This window comes from Amyelois transitella, chromosome 10 (genome assembly GCF_032362555.1).
Source record: "Amyelois transitella isolate CPQ chromosome 10, ilAmyTran1.1, whole genome shotgun sequence".
Classification (NCBI taxonomy): Eukaryota; Metazoa; Arthropoda; class Insecta; order Lepidoptera; family Pyralidae; genus Amyelois; species Amyelois transitella.
This window is the reverse complement of record NC_083513.1, coordinates 7,733,272-7,760,517: the sequence shown is the minus strand read 5'-3', so window position 1 is coordinate 7,760,517 and position 27,246 is coordinate 7,733,272. Positions and strand designations below refer to the sequence as shown.

The 27,246-nt window shown below is 33.3% G+C and overlaps 2 protein-coding genes across 2 annotated transcripts in view; one reads left to right on the top strand and one right to left on the bottom strand.

Annotated features, from left to right (window-relative positions):
• The window catches only part of LOC106136367 (suppressor of lurcher protein 1), a 208,658-nt gene that overhangs the window by 137,237 nt on the left and 44,175 nt on the right, over nucleotides 1-27,246 (bottom strand). Inside the window, exon 3 of the mRNA XM_060946265.1 lies at nucleotides 23,069-23,249. Within this exon, the coding sequence (XP_060802248.1) occupies nucleotides 23,069-23,249 (181 nt within the window). The remainder of the gene's footprint in view (nucleotides 1-23,068; nucleotides 23,250-27,246) is intronic.
• Nucleotides 11,361-22,240, top strand: LOC132902124 (myosin regulatory light chain, smooth muscle). Its single transcript, XM_060946033.1, has 6 exons — nucleotides 11,361-11,481; nucleotides 13,239-13,345; nucleotides 14,749-14,890; nucleotides 15,521-15,640; nucleotides 18,164-18,300; nucleotides 22,061-22,240. The coding sequence occupies exons 1-6, from the start codon at nucleotides 11,449-11,451 to the stop codon at nucleotides 22,227-22,229; spliced, it is 708 nt and encodes a 235-aa protein (XP_060802016.1). The 5' UTR covers nucleotides 11,361-11,448; the 3' UTR covers nucleotides 22,230-22,240.

Genomic DNA, 27,246 nt, shown 5'->3' with positions numbered 1-27,246 from the left:
GGGTTTTAAGAAATAATCATTCAAAAGTCAAAAATTAAATTACACAATTATGCTTTCATTCACTATGTTTAATCGTATGTTTTAATTTGCTTAACGACCAGTTTAAGGTACTTGTGCAATGATAATGAAGCAGTTACTTGCACTTGAGCAAACTTGAGTTTTACGCGACTACGGCTAAGTAAAAAGGAGGGCTATTTACTTTTATGTTGTAGTATGTAAAAGAATACTTACCTACCTGTTACTCGAAAAGCTAGAAATATACAGAAGAAAGCTAAAATAATATTAACCTTTCAGCCTTAAAATTATGAACCGACATGCCTAACGATGCAACCTGGGAGCACATTCAGTTAACGATAAGTATAAAATTAATACCAGATTGTGTGCCCCAGCCTTTTTCGTTCAGTAGTAGAATTTATGAAAGTATATCGTTTAAGCCGCCACAGGCAAAAGGATTTTAATGCAAAACTTTTATGTCTGAAATTGATGTTTGTTCTTTTGGAAATACATATCACAACATGCATCACACAGTCACTTATTTATCTCTTAGGTACAGAGTAGGTAGAACCAACAGTCTTGCAAAATACTGAAAGAAAATTGTTTTGCTTATTATTTTCACAAGCACTTACATAAAAAATATGATATGTTAGATATTAGTTTAAAAAGGTAATACCTACTATACTGTGATATATATTAGTATTTGCGCCACGCGCATTAAACAGAGCCTTACCAATTCGACCACCGACGCTATAACGCTCTCTTTTTATCAATTCATATTATATGAATAAACACTCAAGATTAATGGATAACAATTAAGATAATGCAACTTGTAATAGACGCATTAAGAGAAAAACTATGGCAATATTTTATCCTCGTGGTACGGCGGTATTTTGGAAATATTTTTATCTGTCATTAGCTCTGATTAATGATTGTAGATGAGGCGAGATATTAATGTTGGCCATTGTATCTAAATTCGAGACATTCTGTAAATCATCCTTATTGGCTTTGGTGCATTGCAATAATTTTCGTGTCACACAATAGAGACGATTTAACATGAAGATATTAAATTTATTTTTAAACAGATATATCTGGATTTATCTTTATTAAATATGGGACCGTTTTTTTAGGCGATGGGCTAGCAATCTTTCACTATTTGAATCTCACTCCACACAATCAGCCATGCAGTGGAACGTGGTCTTTCAATCTAATCAAAACTGTTCTGTCGACTCCGTAAGGGATAAAGATTATGTGTTTGTATGATATTTTTTTCATTCGTTGACCACAACAATAAGTTTTACAGATACTGAAAATAAATAGTTTCCAAACGTCTAACTTTGTCGTTCGATATCGTGTATTGTCGCAAAAAAAAAAGTTGATTCGGCGAGTTGCAACCCTCCAGCGACTGCATACTATCATACGCAATGGTTTTATAACTTTGAGAGATTACCAAGTTTCTGAATCGCGTAGTAAGTATTCTGATCACTATTTCTATCTTTTGTCTTCTTATTATTAACCGTGTGGTTTTCGGCGCTTTAGAATAGAACCACTCCATGTCTTTCCTGTAGATTACGTATAAGGCGACTAAAGGATATATACTTATACTATAAACTTGGGATTCTTCTTGTAGACGATGGGCTAGCCTGTCACTGTTTGAATCTCAATTCCATCATAAAGCCATACAGCTAGACATAGCCAGTAGACAGAGCCAACAGTCTTTTCAAGATTTTAACATTTTAGGGGTAAGCTTCTTTTTATCTTACAATTAATTTACGTGCAAAAAAGGCTTGCTTTAACTTTAATTAAAGGGATCACTAAGGACAAAATTAATCGTGGAATGTCCTTGTTGATTCAGTAAAAATGGCACACAAGAGGGTTATAATTACAAATCAAATAAGAATCAGAAGTGGCACTAGATACATTTTTCAGTTAACTAATAGATATCCATAAACCGCAGATAAATAATTAAAAATATTTATCGAAGCTAAATATTTTAGTTAACTTATGATCTGTCGGATTTTTTCAGACAAAGTGTATTTAGATGTACCTAAACATTGTTGTTTATTGTAAACCTTATGGCCAAATGGAAATTTCACAAAACAGGAGTCTCTGCCTCCCTTTTTAGAAAAGGGCGTGTTCATAATGTGCGTATTTACAAACAACCGTTGTCAAATAGATACGAGTACCAATGAACGACTTTTTTTGCAAAGTCTGACAAACTGTCTAAAGCAAGTTTGCTTACCTTAATATAAAAATATCAAATCAAATCAAAAATCAAATCAAAAAATCTTTATTTTCCTCTACAATCTATAAATACATTAACAAAGTAAACAATATGTTGCAAATTACATTAAAGATTGTGAGAGACTAGTGCCTAAACTAAGCAGAGCTTGTATCTCAGAACACTAGCCTCTCCCCACTTGGTGTACATAGTGTCATATTGTTATTAAAAAGTAAAAGTATAAAGAAAGACAATAAAACTTCGAGAAGCAATCTTTAAACCAATAGGGTATATAACACAAGAAGAAAAGTTTTTTAAATGATTTATGTAATTTCTCAAATTAAGCAATAGGCTGTAACAAATTTTCTGTACAATTATAATCAAGACCAAATAAACAGTATTCATTTTAATAGAAGTTCTTCTATATTGTCGCTATTTTGTACTGTTGTTGAGCCGTGCAAGCCTATATTATGAATTCGTAAAGTTAAAATTATCATCTCGTCTCATCATTCTCGTCAGATTAAATCTCCTTAAGTTATTTCAGACCGTTTGACTTTTGTATTAATACTGTGAATTGATTACTCATAATAATATGACTTTGTAAGAGCGTCGATGGTTGAATCGGTAAGATGCCCGGTTAAAATGCGTGATGCACAGAAATCATAGTTTCGAATCCCACCTCGGCCATGTAAAAATGACAGTTTTCAAAGTTATGTATATTAGTTTGAATACTAACCGATACTCTTGACCGGTGAAAGAAAACATCGTGAGGCGAGGGCGTTCAGGCAACTGGATGTGTAACCATGCTCGATGCACGCACATATGAGGATGACGCGAATGATCACCCACTTGTATGTTTTAGTTCCGTAATTAAAAAGAAAATTATTAATGTGAAACAAAGAGATAACGTAAAAATAAGTTAAATGATCGGATATATCTCTTTTAACTACACTCCACGGAACCGTGTGTTTTGGCAGAAAAGAAGGAATCGGAGCAAAACGAGTAATTTATTGACTCCAAGAGTTACGGCTGCAGTGGAAATCGAATGGAATTCTAGGTACTTACAGTTAAAATAAGAAGAAATTAAAGAGATAAAATGGAGTCATAAAAACTGTTTTAATTTGATCCTAATAATGATTTAGAGCAGACCTATTGACGTCATATTAGTGTAATTTATAATTTTAATTATCATTTAACCTGATATACATTTTGTACCAAATCAATCGATTAAATCAATTAAAAATTTTTGTTTTATTCTTGAGAGATAGCTTCACAGGTTGTATTTATACCATTTATATCAGATAATAATATTATTTCTTCTCTATACGGTAGTAACTAATAAAGTTTTCTCAAGGAACTTCGCGTCGAAACGTAATTCATTCAACACGATCTTTGTTTTCCAATTCTAGTGGATTCTATTCAAACTTGCTACAAAGAGCTTGAAATTAAGAATTCTGAGTGCTGCAAAATCGAAATACCAAACATTCCTGTCAAAGGAATAGTAAAATAGGAAGTTATTTCCGGAAAAAGTTGCTTTTGGTTATAAAATTAAAAAGAGTACTCCGTATTCGGAAGCACGGTTCGGATTCAATCTTGATGCTTCATCCATCTTTACATAATTCGGAGTATGTAATCCATCTGTGTAAATCTTTGATATTGCACGTTTTCATATAAATCTTTGATTATCTTTAAGGCGAATATTTGTATTACAATCCCTGATTCAAAATGTATTGGCACGTTCGTATTATTGCCTCTTGATCCCTCTTAGTGTAAAGTGACTCTGCGCTATTGAATCTCATTTGTTGCTTGATTAATTAATACTGAGTAGGAAGGAATACAACACGAGTGGGTCGTCAAAAGGTAGTACAATAGTGTAGCAAGTGCTATCATGGAATGTAAATTGAGTACGAGCCTTTTGTTAACGGTAATGAGAAGGGAAGGGACTGCGTTCCATAATTTCCATTTTGGAATGTAGTACTGTTGTCATAATGCCTGTTGATGTAATGATACGACTTTACTCTTTCAATAAATTGAGTGCGCTTGACCTCAACCTGCCTGGTGGTAAGAAAGAGGAGGTCTAAGGTGTTGCATGCGAGAATACTAAATGAATGACTGTATACTGAATACTATACAGTCATTCATTATGAGTACTGAATACTGAATACTATAGTAAAGTTTTTCCACAACTAAGTTAGTGTGTACATTCATTATGTTTTTTTTTTTTGGACGTTTTTTAGTTTGGTTAATAAGATATAGCCTGAACAGATTAGAAACAATTATGTTCCCATTGTTAAGATAGTAAATCTAGGAAAACACATTCACAGGGCTACATATTGCTTCTATCTCTGCGTTGTTCAATTCGGAGACTAGTTTAATCGCTATTCAACTGTGTTCAGTCCTAATCGACCATCTACTGTTGTTTCCTGTCCCGACAATACGCCATGGTACTATTAAGTGGTCGCTTGACAACGGAGGCTTATAGAAAGCGGAAGCTTTCAAGGCAGTCTGTTTCTTGTTGAAGATAATGTTGTTTTGTAAATGAAATATCTAGAAGTATCTAGCGCCCAGTTCTTTTTTTTTCGAAACATATTTTACTTGAAATCGATATCAACGTTAGGTTAAACACATTCGCCTTAACACACCTTTTTAAATATAGTTTTTTAATGAGAGGACTGTGTATACTTAATCTTTTATATTGTTTATAAAATTTTTCATAAGTAATACGTACATATAATTACGTCTATATCCGATGCGGGGCAGACAGAGCCAATAGTCTCGAAAGTGAAAGTTTGTAAGGATGTGTGAATGTATATGTGTGTAAGTCTTTCATGGAAAATACGATCGAATTGAGAGCCTTCTGTCTGAACTGAACTGGCATAATTTAAAGAAATTTATGGCGGACGATGTTGCGGGCAACAGCTAGTAACAATATAACATATAATGAGGTGCTGAATGAATTCCTTAAACTTCATGGAAACATAAATTTTATGGAGCCTCTTTTTAGGTTTCTTAAAAAACATACATATCATTACATATATATAAATATAAACGTAACTTTGAAAGAAAAACTGAAATATCCCATATGCCAAGAATGTTCCTACATAATGTTTCTGCGTACAAAACATAAATATTATATTAAATTCTCTGATTCATGTGTCCTATTTCTGACAAGCAGGCAATGACAGGCAGACAAATTTAACTGATGTATTTAGAAGTTTATTTTCGGATTAGTTTAGGAATCACGAAATGCAAACAAATTTCGTGTGAATCTTGTAGTCATTTCATTAAAAACTACAACTTGAAAACGTAACAAAGTTTGATGTTTTTATAATTATCATATACTAAACAACTCAGCATCCTTAATTTGGAGTTCCTCAATAAAGTATTTAAGTAAAAGGATATCTGTATTAAGTTTATGCGAGTAATTATGCAAATGTACAGAGAACTACACTAAGAACTTATTTCCACTTGCCATGAAAGAAAACTTATATACTTTATATCCTTGTATGGCTTTTCTTTAAATTTAAAAACAAAGAAATAATCATTAAAAAATACTTACAATAATGCCTTGTTTTAAATTCTATCAAAAAAAGAAACAAATAAGAGACACATCATGCACTACATCAAAGGCACGAACGTACAAAACACGTCATATTTTTTATGATACGCACTCTACTTATTTATAAAACCGCTTCCCTACTCCCTATGACGTCCTGCCTGCCCTTTTGTTGAGTTCTTGAATATTTGATATGGAATTGTGGCACAGAAAACGAAATATACAAAATATTGTTTTTGTTATGTATACATATTTCGCGGAGCACGCTTTGCTCTTTTTTACTATAAAGTTGCAGGTTCAGTGATACTTCTAGTCACCTCTGCGTACTCGTATTAACGTCCACTGTTTGCTCATTGATATTTTAACCTGTTTCACGGCTTATCAGTTAGATGTATAGAATAGAATAGAAAATATTTATTTTCAATATTGGACACAAGGTATCACTTATTGACGTCACATCACTTAAATCTAATTTTAACTACTGCCGCTTCCAAAGCGCATGTGTAGAAAAAGCAGCGGTGGTGTTATAAACAGAGGTTGTTCAGGCCTTCTTCTTACTAATCAGATTCGGGAGAGACTGCTATAGAAGAGCAAGTTTTGTGTACCCATATCGATAACCGTCATTACCAAATAATTAAATTAGTAACGCGTTAAAGTAAAAAAAAAAAACTCTTGCAGACGATGGGATAGCAAGCTGTCACTTTTTGAATCTAAGTTCTATCATGGAGTCATACACCTGCGTGGCTTTTCAGTCTTTTCAATACTGTTGGCTTTGTCTAACCCACAAGGGATATAGACGTGATTAAATGAATGAAATGTAGAAGAATAAAATGAAGTGCGGTTATTTTTTCTGCAGCAGTCAAGTTGGTTAAAAATAAATTTCACCTTAAATAACTGTAAAGTGAACTATTAGTTCGTTTGAAAGCCGGTGGAACTGTCTTCATTTTTCCTTAGCTCTCTCGTCACACGGTTCAAAAAGATCACAGCCATTTGTACAAATTGCTCATATCCATTAAGATTCGGAATGAGCGCACTTTAAGGCTTTGGAGGACTGGCATGGACTAATGGAAGGGATGAAACATTTATAAATTCTTAAAGGCTATTTATATATCCTGCAGCTTTCGTTTTAATGCATAAGATGTTAAATTAGTTTCTATAATTTTCTTACAAGAAAGTACGGATTCCGAAACTATTTCCGAGTAAAATAATTACATTTAACTTAGTAGTTTAGTTAACTTATTTTGTTGTTAGTTATAGTCTACAACTATTCCTACTGGGCTTACTGGAAGAAATTTCTTCAGAGATAATTAGTGTCCTTGTACAAGTTTTTTTTTTAGTAAAAATTCTTGCATTTTTTCTTGCTGACATAAATTACATAAATTAATTCAGCTGTAATTTTGAACACACATAGTGGTTTAGATGATATAAATAAATGACAGCAAGTGAGTAATATCATCCTGATTTTAATGTAGCAGATCCACAAGAGCTATTAAAGGAAATGATCACGTGTCACGTAGCGTTTTTTTTAAAGAGAACATAATCACGCCTCTGATAAAGACGAGCTCAATCTGTGTGATTAGTCCCCTATATACTCGTATGTATATTTATTTAATTTATAAACAAAATTTCATAAAACAAATCAAATTATGGAAATAAGCAAATACATATAATCATGTCTGTATCCCTTGTAGGATAGACAAGCTAAGTGATGGCATTGAAATTCAAATAGTGACGGGTTGCTAGCCCATCGCCTACAAAAAGAATCCCAAGTTTATTAGCTATTCCCTAAGTCGCCTTTTAGGCCCTATAGAAATGGAGTCTATCCTATAGAGATGGTCCTATTATAAAAAAGTGTCGGGAACCACTCGACACTATAATAGCACCTAAGGTAAAAGCACCTATTACGGAGGTATTTCGCAACATTTGAAAGTAAGAAGCAAAAATAAGCATAAGTAAGTATTTTTAAAGGTTCCAAACAAAATTATTATCTAAAATGGAATTTAAATTTTGTATTGCTGTTGAGTCTAAGTATCCTTTCATGCGATTTCTTATTTAAAAAAAATATTTAAAAAGGCAGGTCGATTTTCCCTAATACGGAGGTATGATTTTGGTCAGAGCCTATTACTGCGGTAGACGGCTCCTAATACGGAGGGTCAGGAAGTACATTAATTTAGGTTCCGTACAAATAATATGTATAACAATAATAGAAATGTGTAAGTACCTTTATTGTAAGTTTTTCGTTCATTGACTATTTAATTACATTATTTCACTTTAATGAAATTAAAGACGACTTTGAATTTAAAGTATATTATTTATTTAAAGTATATATATGTATATATTATTATTTAGTGTTTTCTACACGCGTGTGTACAGCTTTCACGGATTTAACAATATAAAAAAATGAAGGTTCATTTAGGAATTAAGTTTTATTTTTTATTACAATTAGTTACTTTGGCTAAGAAATAATGACGAACAATAACAATCATCTAAAATCTTTCAAAAATCAACACTTCGTAGAGGAACAAAAAGTAACAATACCTAATGAAATATTTATAACATCAGTCTTTCAAAAACTAACACTCCGCAGAGGATAGTAAACTGCAACTAAAAGTTTTACATATTAAAAAATAATCACTTTAGTAATGGTAAGTGAACTTAATATAAGATACCTAAGTAAAGTTTAGGGTCAATTCAGGCTGCAGTTACAGTGGTCGACAGCAGCCCGAAGAGCATTTACAGCTTCGGAAGAATTTTAAACGTTCGCTACTAGACTAGCTTCGCTTCAAAACTGCTGGCTGTCGTCAGCAACCGACGCCGCATCAGTCACCAACAGTTTTATTTTTTCGAGCGATTACTGGTCTATAAAATAATGAAAATAAAGTTTAAAACTCTTTTAAAACTTGCGTCAATGCTGCCCGCTGCCACTGCTGCCTGAATTGAGCTATGAAAAATGAAAAGAACAATTACGTAGATTGCATTAATTGATATTAAAATATTTAATTATGTCAATGTTTTTGATTTTACAAAAAAAAAAACATTTATAAAAAATAAGAATCAGAAAAAAGACGATTTTTTTATTTATTTACGAAACCCTAAAATCTTGTGATTTTCTGTTTAATTAATAAAGCCATAATAGGAAACCATATTACCTAATACAGAGTTACCTGGAAATAACTACCACCGTATTAGGAAAACTACTCGTGTTTTTAATAATCCTAATTCTGACCCATCAAAATTCCGATTAACAAAAGAGTGTAAATTTTTAATCAAACGACAACTATTTTGTGGCTAAGATGTGTAAAACTGAAGTAACAGTTATACACAGGATATTATTTGTGATAAATTAAAACACACCTCTCAATTTTTACCCCTCCTAAGAAACTAACATTTTGTACTCAACAGTTTTATTATTTAACTAGATTTCTAATTGAGAACACATACCTCAGAATATGGTTATTAATTTATGAGATTAATAATTATTTCAATTGAACTTGTAACTGATTCAAAAACTTAATAATTTGAAAGTTATAAACAATTAAATTTTATCAGTATTTTTCCTATTACGGAGTTATACCACCGAGTTAGGATTAGTCTATAAAATTCGTATCCTATTACGGCGGTATTTTATTTCTTATTTTTTGGGTAAAAACTGAGTTACAAACGTGAAACAAGCTATTTAATTTAAAAATTTAAAAGTAGGGAAATGCTATAAGTTATTCATAAACAAACTTGAACGGCCTATTAATACGAAAAATTGCCTTTGTAAATATTAGTGTGCTTACTTTTGTTGTTCCGCGTTTGTATGAAAACACCTGTCCCGTCGATGCCGTGACACAAACTGATTGATTTTGTTGTGTTGCCAATGTGTTGTAGTTGCAAATGTCAGTTAAGTCGTGCCGTAATAAATTGAGAATAACACATTTGCGTTATGATGTACTTACACTGAATAGAACAGGAATAAAACTAAGAAATATAAATACCACCGTAATTGGAAGCGATTTTGACTACCGCCGTATTAGGAGCTTTTACCTTACATACAAATACCTATCTTATCTAAGTTTCTGATTAATAACAAGTTGCGCGATACCAAAAACAACAAGTAGGTTTAAAACAAGCAGACGGCTGATTGAACCCTTCCTCATAGGCGGGAACATATACTTATACCTATACCACATACATGTATTACAAGGGGAACAGATATGTAACTCATTTGTATCGCAATTTGTTTTAAATATCGTGTTTTCTGGGAATTAGACACACAGAGAAAATGACATTTGGCGAAACTAACATTAAAGGAATGGATGTTCAAGGATAAAGATTTTAGAAACCGACTGGACATCACGGTAATAAGACCTACCTGCCGCGTGGATCCTAAGGACTAAGGAATAATCGTGAGAGTGATAAAGGTTAAATTTGCGGCAGATATCTGTCTTAGCGATATACGTATGTATGTTTTTGTAACAATTTTCAAGCTAGCACTTCTTAAAGTTACAAGATTTCAGAGTTTTATTAATATGTTATTTTTTGGGTTTCTGGATTATATTCGTTTCTAAGATCCATTGTATATTGATAAGAATTAATTATGAATGTGGATTGTGAATGTAGTAAAAGATATCGCGGCAAGCAAGCAATATGGTTATACACTTTTTTCAACTATCGCATTGTTATCAACTATCATGTTGTTATCTATCTGTAATTTGTTTAAACTGTGAACTGAAACTGGTCCCGAACAACTCATTGACCTGGAAATCTTACAGTTTCGGCCCAAAGATTAATTAGTTGTAGCAAACATCTCTAATCTCGAAATCTGCGTGCATCCGAGCGAAATAAATAATCCCGGCGACGCGAATGCAGAGTAAATTTGTAATATCTAAAACTATGTTCGACTCCTTGATTTGTCTGAAAATTAGAATCAAGTTCACTGTGAAATTATAGTGAAATCATCATGTCCCGACAACGTTTCCGTCGAAATGTTACACTATATTTCTCATTGAATATGTGAAATCATTTTGTAACCAACTTTCACAAAATTGATTGACTGACTGATTAAAACGTCACTTGTAGCGTCACTGCCGTGGAAGCCATGTTGCCGTGCAGATTTGATTAACCATTGAAGCGTTAAAACGTTGATTTTTACGACACACTCAGGAAGAAATAATTAATTTATTCATTGGATCAGATACTTTTTTAGAAGATGTTTGAGAAAAATGATTGTTTAAGTAGGTATACATATGTTTTTGCTTTTAGCTTTGCCTGGAACTACATCACAATATTTGAACAGAATTTTTTATTTTGAAATCAAATTCAAACTGAAATACAAATGAGAGTCAAAAATGTTGATGATTTTGAATAAATACATTTTTGTTTGGGATATCAACCGTTATGTAATGTCCAGAATGTACAGTATCTTCAACTTAGCATACCTATCAGACAGCCACGATAACAGACTAAATTAAGATTTTCAATCCCCTCATGTACTGAAATTAGGAAAAAAAATCCAAAATCTATATAAAAACAAAAACATACAGACATACATACTTCCATTTAGTACACTTACAGAAATGTAGTTAACTAAAACGTTTTGATACAGGAACCGCTCAGTCGTGAGAAAGTTCGCATATGCGAGAGTGCTGCGGAGAATCCAGTATACATATCTTGGTAACACGATCGTAGACACATGGAGGAGCAAAATGGAACGGCTAAACAAAAAGTGAGTATTTCTATCACTTTCACATGAATGGGCAATGCATATCATCCATATTTTCAATAGTGTATAGGTATATATACACAGGTATCGTACTAATATTAAGAATGCAATAGTAATGAGTCCGTTGCTTAGTTTTTTTTTACGCGAAATTATATTTATATTTACTTTTGATATATTTTAAAACACATGCTAAAAATTACACGTGAGCAAAGCTAGGTTGTGTAAATTATTGGTAATCGTAATATTGTGCGAATTTCATTTTAAATTTTTTGAGTCTTTGCATGTAATGAATTTTACTCTTAATATCCTTAATCGGTTTAGATTTTTTGGAAGAGATGACTATTAGCAATAAAAAATAGTGATAATATTATTTGGAAATTTTCAATCGGAACGAAGCCCGCAGATAAATTTTTATAATTGAGTATACAAAAAATTTTATATTTATTATGTAACTCCTAATAACAGCGAATATAAAAGAACGCTTAGTCGGTATACTGGAACTTGATTTTTATTTACTGAACAAAATAGGCTTTAATTTGTCGTAATCTGCTAATGGTCCCGAAGCGATGAGCAAATTCGACGAAGAGGAATATTTACAGTTCGTTTTGTATTGATTTCTTACTTTTGATGTTGATTAATGGACAAAAATGTCTCTCATTTGGGTACTCATATTTTAATAGTTTCTTCTTCGGGCCTTGTTAGTTTTTGAAGGTCGTTTTGTATTGTTGCGCACATAATTATCACGTCTTTCTTTACATTATTATTGATGGACACAATCAAAAGACTCAAAGGCTTCGTTTACCTTTAGCTTGTGATTCAGAGATAGGGGGGCAAATTGCTAGACAATCGGTAAAAAAAAACATCCCAAATGTTATCGTAAAATAAGAACATTTTTTTTAAAATTGTCTTTATACCTAAGAAGATCGCTGACATAGATTAAGTATTTTATTCGCTCTCAGGTTAGAAGCATACACTTAAATAATACTGACATATTATTGTGGTCATAAATAAATAACATCTATTTCTTGTATCCATTAGTGTCAATTATTTATCAAGAAGGGAAATTGCTGTCAAGACGTATTACTGAAAAAAAAAATTACCAATTAGTAGTAACAGGAGGCAAATTAAATACCTGTATTGCAAATAATGGACGTAACACGAGTAACGAACGGAGTAAATGAACTTCAAACTAATTTAATGGTTTCAAGAAGTCACAATGAAATCTTTGACAGTTAAACCTTGAGAACGGTTCCCTAAAAGTGATTCCACTTTTAATTTTCTGCGACTTGATGAAACTCGTAATTCGTCATTAATATCCTTTTCTTCCCATTAAATCTTAATTGACTAACTCTTTAGCTTTGAATGTTTACCGAGATTTCGACTACTTTTTATAACGTTGTTAAAAAGTTAAGGTTTTTCAAATACTGATACTGATGCCATGTGATGTATTGAGCAAAGAAACTTTTGAGTAGTACAATTCCATCTTTATACTTAGTCATTTTACAAAATTAGTATGCTAACTCTTTATTTAAGAGTTTGTATTGTCGCCCACAAATGAAATATGTAGTACAATACATACCTACTTTCATAGCATAGTATGCTATTAGGGTAGGTAGCACAAAAAGATCCAACTAGGGTTTGGCTCTACATATTAAGGTCACAGAGGCAGACTTACGCCAAACAGATTGTAAAAAATCTTGTATTTTATAAAAAAAAAATATATCTTTAAATCGATATTATTACGAGTTATTTCTTTTCAGAGCAAGTCAAAAGGAGAGAGACGTAAAAGCCGTCCGGAAGTTGAAATTGCGCGCGACGAAATAAAACAATTCAAGGAAAATTTGTTACAATCCATTTCTGCGGGAGAGTAAGTGCAGACTTAAATTATTAACAAAACAGGAAAAGAAAAATAAAGGAACGAAGAAGTTTTGTACTCTGAAAGGCCATTAATAAAAAAAAAGCAGATTATTTTGATTTCCTTGGTTCACCTACTTTAAAAAAAATAAACTTTTAAAAAAGGACAACAAGAGTTAGATAATAAAATAAATTCATAATTTTTTTTAAATTATGAATACCGTAATTCTTTAACGAAGCATAAAAAAGCTAAAAATGTATTTGAACTCTAAACTAATACAAGAGGTCAAAATTTTTAATTTTGACGTTTTGTTTGTAAGGCATAATCTTCGTAAATACTGAACCGATCATGAAAATTGTTTCACCGTTAAAAGGGTACATTATCTGCTGTTGTTACGGGCAAAGACGTGGCTGGTCGCTAGTAGTATAAAAAAGAGGTTCATTCACATCCTTTTCTTAAAGTTGGTCAAAACAAAAATAATGTCATTGTGACCTGTTCAGTTTAAAAAAAATATCCTGGCTCAGTCTTCATAAGCCTTTAAGTTATTTCCTGGCTTTATTCGTAATTTTTAATTTCCGTTCGGGTCGAGTTCAAAGGCGGCTTAGCGAATAACAATGATTTAAAACGATGTACTTACTAGACTTAATAGAACAACTAAAGTTTTGTTATTTATAAAAAAACTCGTGAAGGGAACTTATCAAATATTAATATTATTGGTGCCTAACACATTAAAACATACAAATAGAAATAGTATTAAACATCATATTTGTTGCACAAAGTTGTAGGTATGATAGTGATGTTTAAAACGAGCCGATTTTATTATCACAGTTATAATTAGAAAAATATTTAAGCACGTGCAAAACTATTATAAAAATGTAAAATAATTAGTTTATCTAGTACTATATAAGTCGATGTTATAGGAAAACGCTCTTTTTCTTTACTTGATTCTTTATTAAATTCTTAAAAGTGATGATATACTTGAAACTCGTCAATTAAATACAGATTTCAGTACGTATTTGCTATTTCTTTCAAAATATTTTTTTAACATATTTATAAAGCATAACTGATAGTAAAACACCAAATCACTAATATGATAAACGGGTTGCTTCAAAGATGTACAATGCACTTCAGAATATCACAAGAAAAAGGTCATATATTTTTTGAAATTTTCAATATTACTAGGAGAAAAACCCTTAGGATCTTTGATTTAGGGTACAAATTTCATTACAGCGATGCCAGAAAATCAGATAGATTGAGTAAAAGTTATCTTGATTATCACAGGGAAAACAACCTTTAATTAAATACTTAAATTATTCAAAGTTTATATTTCATCGGTTTCATACTTTTGGATAGATAAGGTTAACAGGGAGATATGTGTTTAGCTGCCTTTATTTATAGTGCATATTCCTTTGCAGTGGTTCCATAATATCGGAGAGTGAGCTGCCAGTTCCCGGGTACTCCCGTTCCCGCTCCGCTTCAAAGGCGCGGGAAGCGCTCCACATACCAGATAGCGTTTTGGCGGAACTAGACGAATCTAAAATCTTCGAGCTGAAAGAGGTCTATTGTTATGTTTAATCTAGTTTCTAAAAGAGTAACCTCTTTAGTTATACTGTCAACGTGCCCCGGCCAAAAGGGACGTTAACATGAGAGAGAGATGGCTTATCAATATGATAACGTTTCCTTGAATGTCTTTTTCATATGTACAAATGAACTTGACAAGAACTTGGTTTTGGCAATTACCTTTTTTTATTGTAAGATAAGTTTTTTTTATTTCTACACGTCTAATAAATCTCTACCATAATTTATATGGCAAACATCACAAAAAATATGTTTCTTTCGACAATGATTGTTAGTTACGCCGAGTACTGTTACTCATTTAACTTAGTTTTAATTACAACATACATACATATAGACAGGTATATATCCCTTGCGGGATAGACAGAGCCAACACTTTTGGAAAGACTGAAAGGCCTCGTTTAGCTTCATGACGGAATTGAGATTTAAATAGTGATAGGTTGCTAGCCCATCGCCTTCAAGAGGAAACCCATGATTATAAATAATATATGTTTATACCTCAGTCGGCCTTAACGAAATCCATGGTAAATATTTGGAGTGGTTCTATTCTGAAGTGCCAGAATCCACACGGCAATTAATAACAACGATAGTTTAAAACATCCATATATCCAGGCGTTTCTGCTGTTCGACCTGGACGGTGATGGGTGTATCGACCACAACGACTTGCGCGGCACTCTGGTCAGCCTCGGAGAGAAGGTGGATGAGCAAGCTGTGCGCAGCATGTTAGCCGAGGTTTGAAGTTACATACATACATATAATCACGTCTATATCCCTTGCGGGGTAGACAGAGCCAACAGTCTTAAAAAGACTAAGATAAATAATTGAGATTCAAATAGTGACAGGTTGCTAGCCCATCGCCTAAAAGAAGAATCCCATGCTTGTGAGTACATTATTGTTGGCACATTATTGTTCAGCTTTGCAATAAGAGTCGGCCTCCCCTGCAAAGGTTACAAAGGTCAGATGTGAGTCTCTTCGTGAAAAACTTGACTTGTTTGATACATGATTGAGGTCATTGGCGCACCCTGGGCTCCTCCCCAGAGAGGAAACCTGTGTAACGCCAGGTAAAAGAAGAAGAGTGCCGACGTCAGATGAAAATGCTGCAGTGTAGTTTGTTCCGCCGCTTCTTCTACCCATGCACTTTGGAAGCGGTAGTAATTATAATTAGATTTAAGTGATGTGACGTCAATAAGTCATATCTTGTATCCAATTTTGAAAAAAATATATTCTATTCTAGTGTAAAAGAATTTTAACAATAAACTTACAACAGACATAAACCTCATTTAACATTATAATGAAGCCAGATGGGAATAATTAAACATATTTCATGTTAAAACCACTCATTTTATACATTAATCAAATTGAAAACCACTCGCTCATGTATGTGACTTCAAAAGCGGGATTTTTGTGTAATACAATATTTAGTCATTCATGTGTTCACGTGGTCGGAGTGCCGCTGTCAAAGTAAATATTTGACGAAATCCTTCCATATGTTGGTCGGGTTGCGAACATTGATGTTAAATGCAAATTTCGTATGGAGATGACAAATTGAATAAGTATACGTGAAACAAACAGATCGAGAATTCAGTATTACAGGCTTGATCAAAATTGCTAAGTACCATTTTATAAAAAAAAACAAAACAATTCTATATCCTACTAATATTATAAATGCGAAAGTTTGGGAGTATGTGTGGATGTTTATTACTCTTTCACGTTTTGCCTGAAACTACTGAACCGATTACGATGAAATTTGGGATGTAGGTAGCTGAAGACCCAGAATAACATATATGCTACTTTTTATCCCGGAGTTCCCGCGGGATTGATAGGGTTTCCATGCGGACGAAGTCGCGGGCGGCCTCTAATCTGTTTGTTTATAAATAAATCAAACACTCAACTCTCGACTTCTCAACTTCTAATTAATGTAAAAGTGGGTCAGTTTGTCTTTTTATTTTTATCGGCTTAGCCTTTCATTTTATTAGGTTATGAGATAGTTGAAGACAGAAAATTGATTAATTTTGTTCCATAAATATTTTTTTAATGGAGCTGTTGTTTTAGGCGCACTTGGGATGGGAGTAGTCACAGATCAAAAAATGCTTATGCACATTAGACTTATGATTTATGTAAGATTATTTAATGGTATGTATTCAATTAGGGTTTAAAAGTCGGAAACCGAAAATTGATATTTAAAAGAAAAATTGTTACTTCCATTTCGTAAATGTCTACTGAGATAATGAAAATGATTAACTACATGTCAACTCTTTTCATTAGATAACATTTAATATTTATATACGCAAAACATGCCAACTGATGTTTCGAGTAACTTTTGGACGAAGGTACGATTGGTTACAACAGCCACAAAATACGATCATATATTAATGTAACATTCAGAAGACATTACGGTAACAAGTTTATAAATAAAAGCTTTTGAAAATGGCTCAAGTTATCAAAATCTCTTTCAAATTATATTTTGTTTCTTTTTTGTTTAAAGTAGAGGTATATTCCAAGTGGCAAAAAACAGGAACATACTACTAAAATCATTAGGTAATAATTAAAATTAATGATTTGTCCTCAAATTCATTCATACGTAAACTCGATTGACCATATGCCTCATACAGTTCTACAAAACCAAATATTGCGGTATCAATGTTAAATTGTAACAATAAATTAAACATCGATTTCATATTTTGTTTGACCAATGAATATTTATTAGTTGTCGAATGTCACCGTCGTAATTATTCTGTCAATAGCCCCCAAGGTAACAGTTTATTTCACAGCGGTGGGACTATTTGCTTTTTTTTTCATGAAAATTATATTTATATATTATACTCATACTCATAGGTGAACTGGTATGCATTAGCTTTAAGTTTTAACTTTTATAACATACCGTACCGTTGTTCTGGAAGCTTTAAGTAGTATCTCGTAATATTCATGTCTAAGCTCATACAAGAAACAAAATAACATAGGTTCATTTTTCAATGTTCATATATGAACATTTCAAAAGAAATCTCTTCCAGCAGACCCGAAATAGGAGACATGATGGAAAGGGTGACAGGCTTGTACTCCACGCACACAACTATTTATAGATATACATGAACAAATACAAACGTAAATACCAAATAATAAACTTACCAAATATTAAATACCAACTTAGCAAGGCTTATTATATGTATCAACATAGTACAACATAAGGTTCTTTTAAAAACATAGTCCTGATATCATCGTGGCTTTTCATGTAAATAACTATTTTCTATATTTTAGGCCCCAAACCCATTGGATTTCGACGGATTTGTAAATCTTCTGGGGTACAAGACCTTGGAACTGGACTCTGAGGAAACCCTGGTCGCCGCTTTGTCGCGTTGGGACAAGGACCACTCTGGTCTCATCTCAGAAGACAGGTTCGTCAATAAATAATTTAGGCTAAATGTAAACAACTCTATGTAATGTTAATTTTTGAGGAATCTGGTTTAAGAAGAATGAAGAGTATTGAATGTTGATGAAGCGAAAGAAGTACGCAGCGATCGTGTCAAGTTGAAATATGTAGTCTATGCCTACCACATCGGGAAAGAGTCGCAATTTTATGTGTATGTTATAAGTATATGTGTATTGTTAATATCCCCGCCATAGCTTAACGTCTAGCAATTTTCTAAGTTTTGATGATTGTAACATCTGTTGTTTACTACCATTTAAGACTAAACAAGTTTTACGCTTAAGAGGAAATACACGGCGAGTATAGATTATATTTTCTCTCATGCTTTTACTGAAGACCATCAGACTCAATGACAAAACAATTTTATAAATTTAAATTTTCTTTAATAGCATTATGTAATGTTGGTTTAAGCTAATAAGATTTCGATTATAAAAAGAAAAGCAAAAGTATAAATAGTTCGAAGGTGACGTTGACCAATGGTTCACAGACCAATATTTTTTTCTTTTATGCTAAGTCATTGAAAAAGTTTTTTGTACTCCCGATAAAATCATAACACAGTAACTGCGTTGTCCTTTTAACCTGAAGAAGAGTTAAGGTGCAAATAAAGTAAAAAGGTGAAGAAACAGTTTCGGTATTTCCTCTTAAGTAAAACAGCCAATAATTAATTAACGGCTCAAGTTACAACTAATAACACCACAAACTACGCGAATAGGGCAAGTTATCTAATCTCAAAGGCATTGAGGCTTGCCTAGGAAGTTGGCCACGAAATTATTAAAGACCACACCTATATTACAACTACGCCCTCGGCGGGTCCGCGTAAAATTAAAATCCCTAGGAATTTCGGGATTATCTTTTAAAATGCATCCCTTTTTTGTAGGGTAAATCTTTATTACGTTCTGCCTCCCGGTTCTTCACCCGGGAAAGTGTGGGACTCCTGGCATCTTTTGCGCCAGCTTATCCACTGAAACTCCGGTGCGCACTTTTTGCCATTTTGAGGGCATCATGAGATCGCATGGCATTCCAAGACGGCATAAGGAAAATTTCAAATTTCAAGACCCAGCAGTCTTTAGTGTGTTAATTCCCGTGTTGCGGGAATTTCGGGAAATCTTCCCTTAGTGCATTTCATGACCTAATGTACCTATAAGATTACTTCTCCACCTGTGTTAAACGAAAAAAACAGAAATTTCAGGATATGCACCCAAATGCATAAATAGCAAATATGGCATATATATAAATGGTTTAAGAAAGTTAAGATTAAAGCGAAATTCATTAAAGTGAGAACACGTAATCTTAATTATTAAAGAGCTCGTTGAAATTCAGACTTATTTAGTTTACAACGAGCTTAATTTTGACGCGAAATCCCTCTGTGATAAATGAAATGAGTGAAGCTTAAATCATTTCCAGCTTTTGGTTCAAAGCTCAGGGAACTTTAAGTCAGCATGTATGTTAGTCTTACAAGCCGTAAAGAGATTTGACGGTTTTAAAAGTCTACTTACTTTTTGTTAACACCTTGGGAAGTGTCTATGTAATAGTTATTGTCACTTTTGATATTCAGTTACCTATTAAGACATACATACATATAACCACGTCACATCCCTTGCGTGGTAGATAAAGCCAACAGATTTGAAAGACTGAAATATCAAGTTCAACTGCATGACTTAATTAATTATGTATTAAGAAATTGACAGAAAAATATATTAGTAAGAAAATTTATTTTGTACAACACAGTATAGGCTTTTCTATTTCCATTGCGGGTCTTGATTTCATGGCGAGCACGCGGACGAAGTTGCGACCACCGGTATAAAAATGCAAATTTATATCATTTCGTGTTTTTCGTTTATAGATATGCCTTACCTTACGGTATACTACAAATAAGACCAGCATTCATATTTCTTATTCCCCGCTGACGCATAAACAGGACGTTACCAAGATTAAATTACGTTTTGTGGTGTTTGCCTGATGTATTTGTGGGGTCCCTGTGACACGTCATGATTTAGAGCCTTGGGTACCGTCCAAATTACGCCATGTGACGTGGAGATTGCAATGCCATATTAATTAACGCAATATTTTTAGACGATTTATTTAGAGACGCTTAAGCGCAATCAGTCATTTTATATTTAGCCTGAGTCTAGATTAATGGCCCAGATTTAAGACTTAAGATGAAAATCAAGACATTCCGTCATAATGTCAGGGTATTATTTAATTTAGTTTAAAAGACCCGTTGTCTTAGATCTTCAAAACTGTAACAAACTGAAAACTAAGTATAATACTAAACAAATAGCTATAATCACTTGACATAAGATGTCAATTAGAAATCTAATCAAATTTATGCCATTGATTTAGTAGTAGTGCCACAATAGCACAATAGATAACTAAAACAATCACATCCCTCTTCTTTACATTCTGGGTAAAAATTAAAATCTAAATCACTTACTTTGTAAAACGACGTTGATTCATAAATGCATACCCGCGGTCTTTTCGGTCCGTCAAAGTTTTATTCAAATATTTGACGACAGAAAGCAGAGAATTTTATTTGCGTGTATACCGAAACAGAGTTTCGAGTTTATTAAAATTCTCAGTGCAATCTGTGTTTTACGGCGCCGAATAGGCTTTCATATGATTCCGGCGAAAATTTGACTCAAAGACGGATGCGTAAACATTTGTAGACCGTACACAAAGCAGTAAAATGAAATTATGTGTTTCGTTCCACTTTTTGCCGATCAAATGTGCTGGAAAAATTGATTTGTTTCATTGTTTATGACACATTGAATTTATATTTTAGCAATTGTTGCCAATATAATGTTTTGCACGAGAAGGTTGATGAATGTGGGTGTGAAAGATGCACGGAGGTCCTTGGTAAGCTGAAAAATGTAGTCTCGGCACCTCCCCCTCAGGGATGTTTAGATATATTATTATAATTCTATCTATCCAACGATCTAATATAATTCAAAACGTAAATTTTACAAACGATAATTTTATTACGTTCCTCCAAACACTTGTAAAATATTGGCGAAAGTTAAATTTTACTTTAGAACAAGTACTTCGTAATGGAAATACTGTTAAACTTACCGCATTGATCATAATTATTACAGGAAGGGAATGTTAAAAGTATGCGAACAAGTATTAAATCATTTTCTTTTTGAAAGTATTTTTATCAAGAAATTTAACAACTAAGTTCTTCTTTATTTATTAGCCTAACCCTTCTGTCCATTGTGCGGAGTAAGTTTAATTTGCCTTTAAACTAGTTTACTTTCCACGAGAGTCGCTTTTACGAAAAATTAAGAAAGTAATCCTTTACTTTATGCAAAAGTTCAGCGAAATTCGAGAAAAATATAAACATATTTTCATAAAGTATATATCAATAAACTTTGTCTATATACAATTTGTAAAAAATACGTTTATGTATCAATAAATGCTGTTCACAGTTCAGTGCCGTGTGGTTCCCGGCACCATTACAAAAAAGAATAGGACCACTCCATCTCTTTCCTATGGATGTCGTAAAAGGCGACAAAGGGATAGGCTTATAAACTTGGGATTCCTATTTTAGGCGATGGGCTAGCAACCTGTCACTATTTGAATCTCAATTCTATCTTAAAGCCAAATAGCTGAACGTGGGCTATCAGTCTTTACAAGACTGTTGGCTCTGTCTACCCCGCAAGGGATATAGACGTGATTGTGTGTGTGTGTAAATGCTGTTCACAGAGAGTAAGAATCAGTTTTGTTTGCAGGATTCGGCATGACCTCATGACGTGGGGCGACCGATTCACGGAGAAAGAAGCCAACTACGCATTGGACGAAGCCCCGATTGTCCAAAAAAATGGCAACGCCATGATCGACTACGTACGTTTTTGCAGCCAACTGTGCGGTCTCCGAAAACCGAACAAAAAGGACGCATAATAAAAGCTATTTAGCACCATCAATTTTGTTGAATTATTGGTCAGATTACCTATAATAAAGACCATTAAAATCCAATTGATTTTATTATGACCAGTTTAATGCACTTCCCAATATTAAATATTCACTGAACGCTTTATAATTCGCTAATTGATGCCAAACTTCGTTTGAAATCTCATTTACAAAAGCGGTAAAGTGATTACAAATATCAATTTAATGTTCTGTCACAATACAAAATAATACACGAAGGCGGAATAATTTTCTAAAAGCAAAGTTGAGGCGGTTGCTTGGGAATGAAGCGTTTTCGAATGGGCTCCGAAATAGAGAAGTTCCGACGAGTAATAACCGACTGCCGCGAATTCAACTTCGTCGGCTTTAGATAAGGTTCCAACGCTTCTAAAATAGTATACGTTTATAAGTTATTACTTATTACTTACTACGAGCATTTAGTATTTTATTAACCAAATGTGTGATACCAATTATCATAATACGCGCAGATACGTGTGAACTGTACGGAAATGTTTATTGAAAACAAGGCCTATAGACAAGCCTATGTAGGTCAGAGCTTATAGTAAATCGGATTGGATTAATTTCAACCATTTTGAAGAAATAATTAACTTAACAATTGAAATGTTATTATATATTTATAATAATACGAATAACTGGTGAACTTGATCAATGAACAGTGAGCGACATTATTTGTTACATTTACTTCTAAATAATTAAAACACAATATGACACACTTTGAAAACATAATCTTCAACAGACTAAAAATACGAGTGTTAATTTATGTTCAAAACACAAAGCATCAAAATAATTTCCCAAAAACCAAAAATACTCACTCAAGATGGTCCTTGTAGATATTGAAATCCGTGAAGACCAACTCGACGATCTGATGCGGCGCCGCGACGAAGGTGTAGAGCAGGCAGTCGACGCGCGGGGGGTAGGCCCGCGGGTAGTCGGGGCTGCTGAACGTGCCGCGCGGCTTGCCGTGCGTCGACGTGAACCGGATGCATGAACAACCTGCAATGATTTGATTAAGTTTGAATTGAGGATGTTTATTTGCCTTGTAAGACTAATTTTGAAATCATGAGGAAATCAGGCAATATACTCTGAGACGTTGGTATTCCAACTTTGAAATTGGTTTGGAACTAAGTAATTGCAATATCGCCATTTGCTTGTTTTGTGATGACAACGATAAAGGTTCAGAAGCATTGACAGTGCATCTGAACTAGCCGTGAAGGCAAAAGGTGGCCGCGATACGGATTGATTGTAAAAGTTCAGCATCGGACGACATTGATACTGTAATAGTCAGAAGGAAGTATATATAAAATTAAAAAAAAAAACATTTTCCTTCTATCTACGAGGATATGTCCCGCCACTTGGTAAAAGCGTTACTGTTCCTTTGTAGAACTTACACTCTAACTTTGTTCTTTGAAACTCGAGTAGTTAAATTTATGTTCAAATGTTTACAACTCCTAAACCTTTAACAACTACTTACGTACATGAGCCCAAGACAAACATGTAAGATTTAACAATTCAGTCATTATCTTTGTAATCATTATACAGTTAACATTTGACTATAACTTAGTACAAAGATTCTTGGAGGAAGTTGAATCAAAATTATAACATCTATATAAATGTCTTGTAAACATGACGTTTTAATCTTTATAATATGCTGTGCCAGAAAATTAAATCTGCAAGTATAAGTTTATATTTCTAAAATACATGTTCTATAATGTAGGTTCATAATGTGAAAGCTGGTAAGAAAAATATAATAATATCCCTTTTCTTTTCCGGAGGAATATGCAGAAACTACAACTTTCCACTTGCTACAATCTTATCTTTTCTTGTCATATGGGCTCGTTGTTTTAAGGTACTTTTGCATTAAACTTTCCCTATAATGTCCCCGATTTGACAAAGGTAAGTTCGGCTAGGCTTTCCCTCCCAATTTACATTCGCTTTGGAAAACTGCTAAGCCAACCTTATTTTATCCATCCACATTACCATTACATCGAGAGAGACATTTTTTTTTCTATTTGTGTCACTATATTTTCTTCTACATCACATAAGTCTACCTTAATAGGCTGTTATATCCACCATACTATATCCTGTAGCTAAATCAAATATTACAATAATGATAACACAATCAATTTACATAGCTACTCTTTTTATTCTACACGTGTAGGCATTACCCTTTTGTGAAAAAAATTAGGGAACGTCCCTTTATCATAATTATGACTTCATTAGAAGAAATCGACTTATTACCGTACCGTACATAACAGATATCAAAATAAATATTTCATAAAAAATATTCTATAGGAAAATAGTACAATACATTTTTATTCTCATTCACACCAGACGAAAAGATTTGGATTTTTGCTGTTGGGATACTTCGTATATTGAGAATAAATAAGTATCCTCGGTATTATAATGTACTAACTCCGAATACAGTAAGTAGAAAATACCGTGGCACTTTTTCTTCCGCCTGGCGTAAACTCCTCTGGAGAGGAGCATATAAGGTCCCTACAAGGTTTCACAGATTAGATGGGAATCATTCGTGTCGAGACCCTGGACAAGGACCCTGGGCTCTTCTCCAGATTACTCCTAAGTTGAGCACGTGGTCCTCCTCTAAGATGATGATATACTGTATGGAACGTAAGTGAATATAGATCCTGTTCGACTCAAGAACTATTGAATTCCCACTAATATCTTAAATGAGAAAGTAAGTTTATTTGTTTGTTGTCCTTCCACGCGTTATTTTCTGAACCAATCATATTAAAATTTTATAATAAAGAGTCTGGGAAATGGACATAGGGTTTTTTATTTCATTCCGGTTAAACTAAAATCCCCGAGGGAATTGCGAAAAACCTGTATTCTTTTGTAGGTGGCGCGAACGAAGCTGCGGGTAAAAGCTAGTACATTATAAAACAAACTTTAAGTTTAGTCATTACTCATTTTATACAATTTGTATATACGAATAAATTAGAATTTCTTCGAAAATACGCTAAATATTATTTTCTTAGAGAGCACTAACAACTTTTCAACTAACTTAGGGCTATTCCTAATTTATTTTAACAAAACGCTTGTTATTTAAAAACAATGATTGGTATATTTTTCATAATTAAAATTTGCTTTATACTATTTGTAAATAAAAATTAAAATTTGCCAATCATCAGAGGTTTGATAATAAGTAACAGCAATTGGATGGATTGACTAAGATACCGTCCGGGCCGTGTCCGGAAATTGAGACCGTTTGGTCGTCCGCCGGACGGACCGGACGGCCGGAGAAACTTGCCGGCGAAGATAACGGAGAATTATGAGAATTTAGAAATTAATATTGGACTTGGTGTTTGCTGAGGGTTATTTTCGGACTATGGGGGATATGCTGTTTTAACCAAGTTCATACAAGGAGTTTCTTTCTTTATAATATGACCTGTACGTATTTTGTAACTTCGTGATTTTCTTGAAAGCTACGAATCTGAACTGGTCCGATTTTATTGGCGTTTTCTTTAATAAACAAACACCATATTAAATCTAAAGAAAAGTTATGTAAGGATCTAACATCTTCGAAGGTAAATTTATGATGCTCGCTAACAAGTCACAAATCGTAAGAAATTTTCAAGAAATTATATCTATTTCATTTTGTTATCTTGATTATATTTCACTATTGATTCCAAAAAAAAATATATGTTTGAATAATTAAATAATATTTGAGATTTGATTTCATGTTTTATTATTGTATGAGTCACCTCCGCATTTGGTGTTTAAGTAATAAAAACTTTTAAATAACAATGCATTATTTAAAATAAGCGTTCAAATTCAGTAAAGCCTTTATACAATGGCGATTTAAATTGGAACTAAAGATCCAAAAATAAAACATAATTTTGAGAGCTGGGCTTTTCATTAAATATCCATTTTCATTTCTCGTTTCATTTGCCAACAATGGTTGAAGTTAGTTAACTTTATTACATTTAATGCCGACATAAATAAACGTATCTCCCTCCTTTAGGTATAATGGTACTAAAATATTCATATTAACATACATAAAGGCTATTCAGATGTATTTGTAACAAAGATAATTATTATTACAGTGATATTTTACATTGGATATTATTCAGTGAAAAATTTACAATAAGTAAAGAAAAATTTTAAGCAGTAAAAAATAGAATCGGTTCTTGTTAATAATTTTTTTGCAAAGTATAATAAATCTTTATTTAAATTTGTCATCCTTCGGGCATTAGTACCGGTTGCATCCTCACCTCTTTAGAGAGGAGCCCGGCTTGGATAAGTTAGAATTTTACGCGAAGCGACTCCCGTATGGACTTCGCATCTTTGCAGCATAATTTACAATTGCATATTCAGTTGCCTGAGATGTGCAGGTTCCTCACGACATTAATTTTGGCCGTATATAGCTAGCAATTAAACTCATGTACTCATCAAAGACTCATTCATGTATGCTCGCGGTAAGATTTGAAACTATACCTCCTTGTCGGGCACTTCAACAGTTTGACTACCGACGCTCTTTTGTTAGACTTAGCAAATAGGGAGTATTTTTTTTCTTGGTATATGTGACGTTTGCCGTATGGTTCCCGGCACCAGTACAAAAAAGAATAGGACCACTCCATCTCTTTCCCATGGATGTCGTAAAAGGCGACTAAGGAATAGGCTTATAAACTTGAGATTCTTTTTTAGGCGATGGGCTAGCAACCTGTCACTATTTGAATCTCAATTCTAGCATTGAGCCAAATAGCTGAGCGCGGCCATTTAGTCTTTTCAAGACTGTTGGCTCTGTCTACCCCGCAAGGGATATAGACGTGACCATATGTATATATGTATGTATGTATATGTGACGTCGTGTCGCTGAAACCTCCCCTGCGTTCTTCTTCATAGACCGGGAGCCTATACTCCTCGTATAACCCTTTCCCCCCGGGGTAGTGATTTTTAACGAATTTCTGCTTTTGAACTTTATTACCATATTAAGGTAGGTAAAAGGAAACGCACAGATTTTTTTTAGATT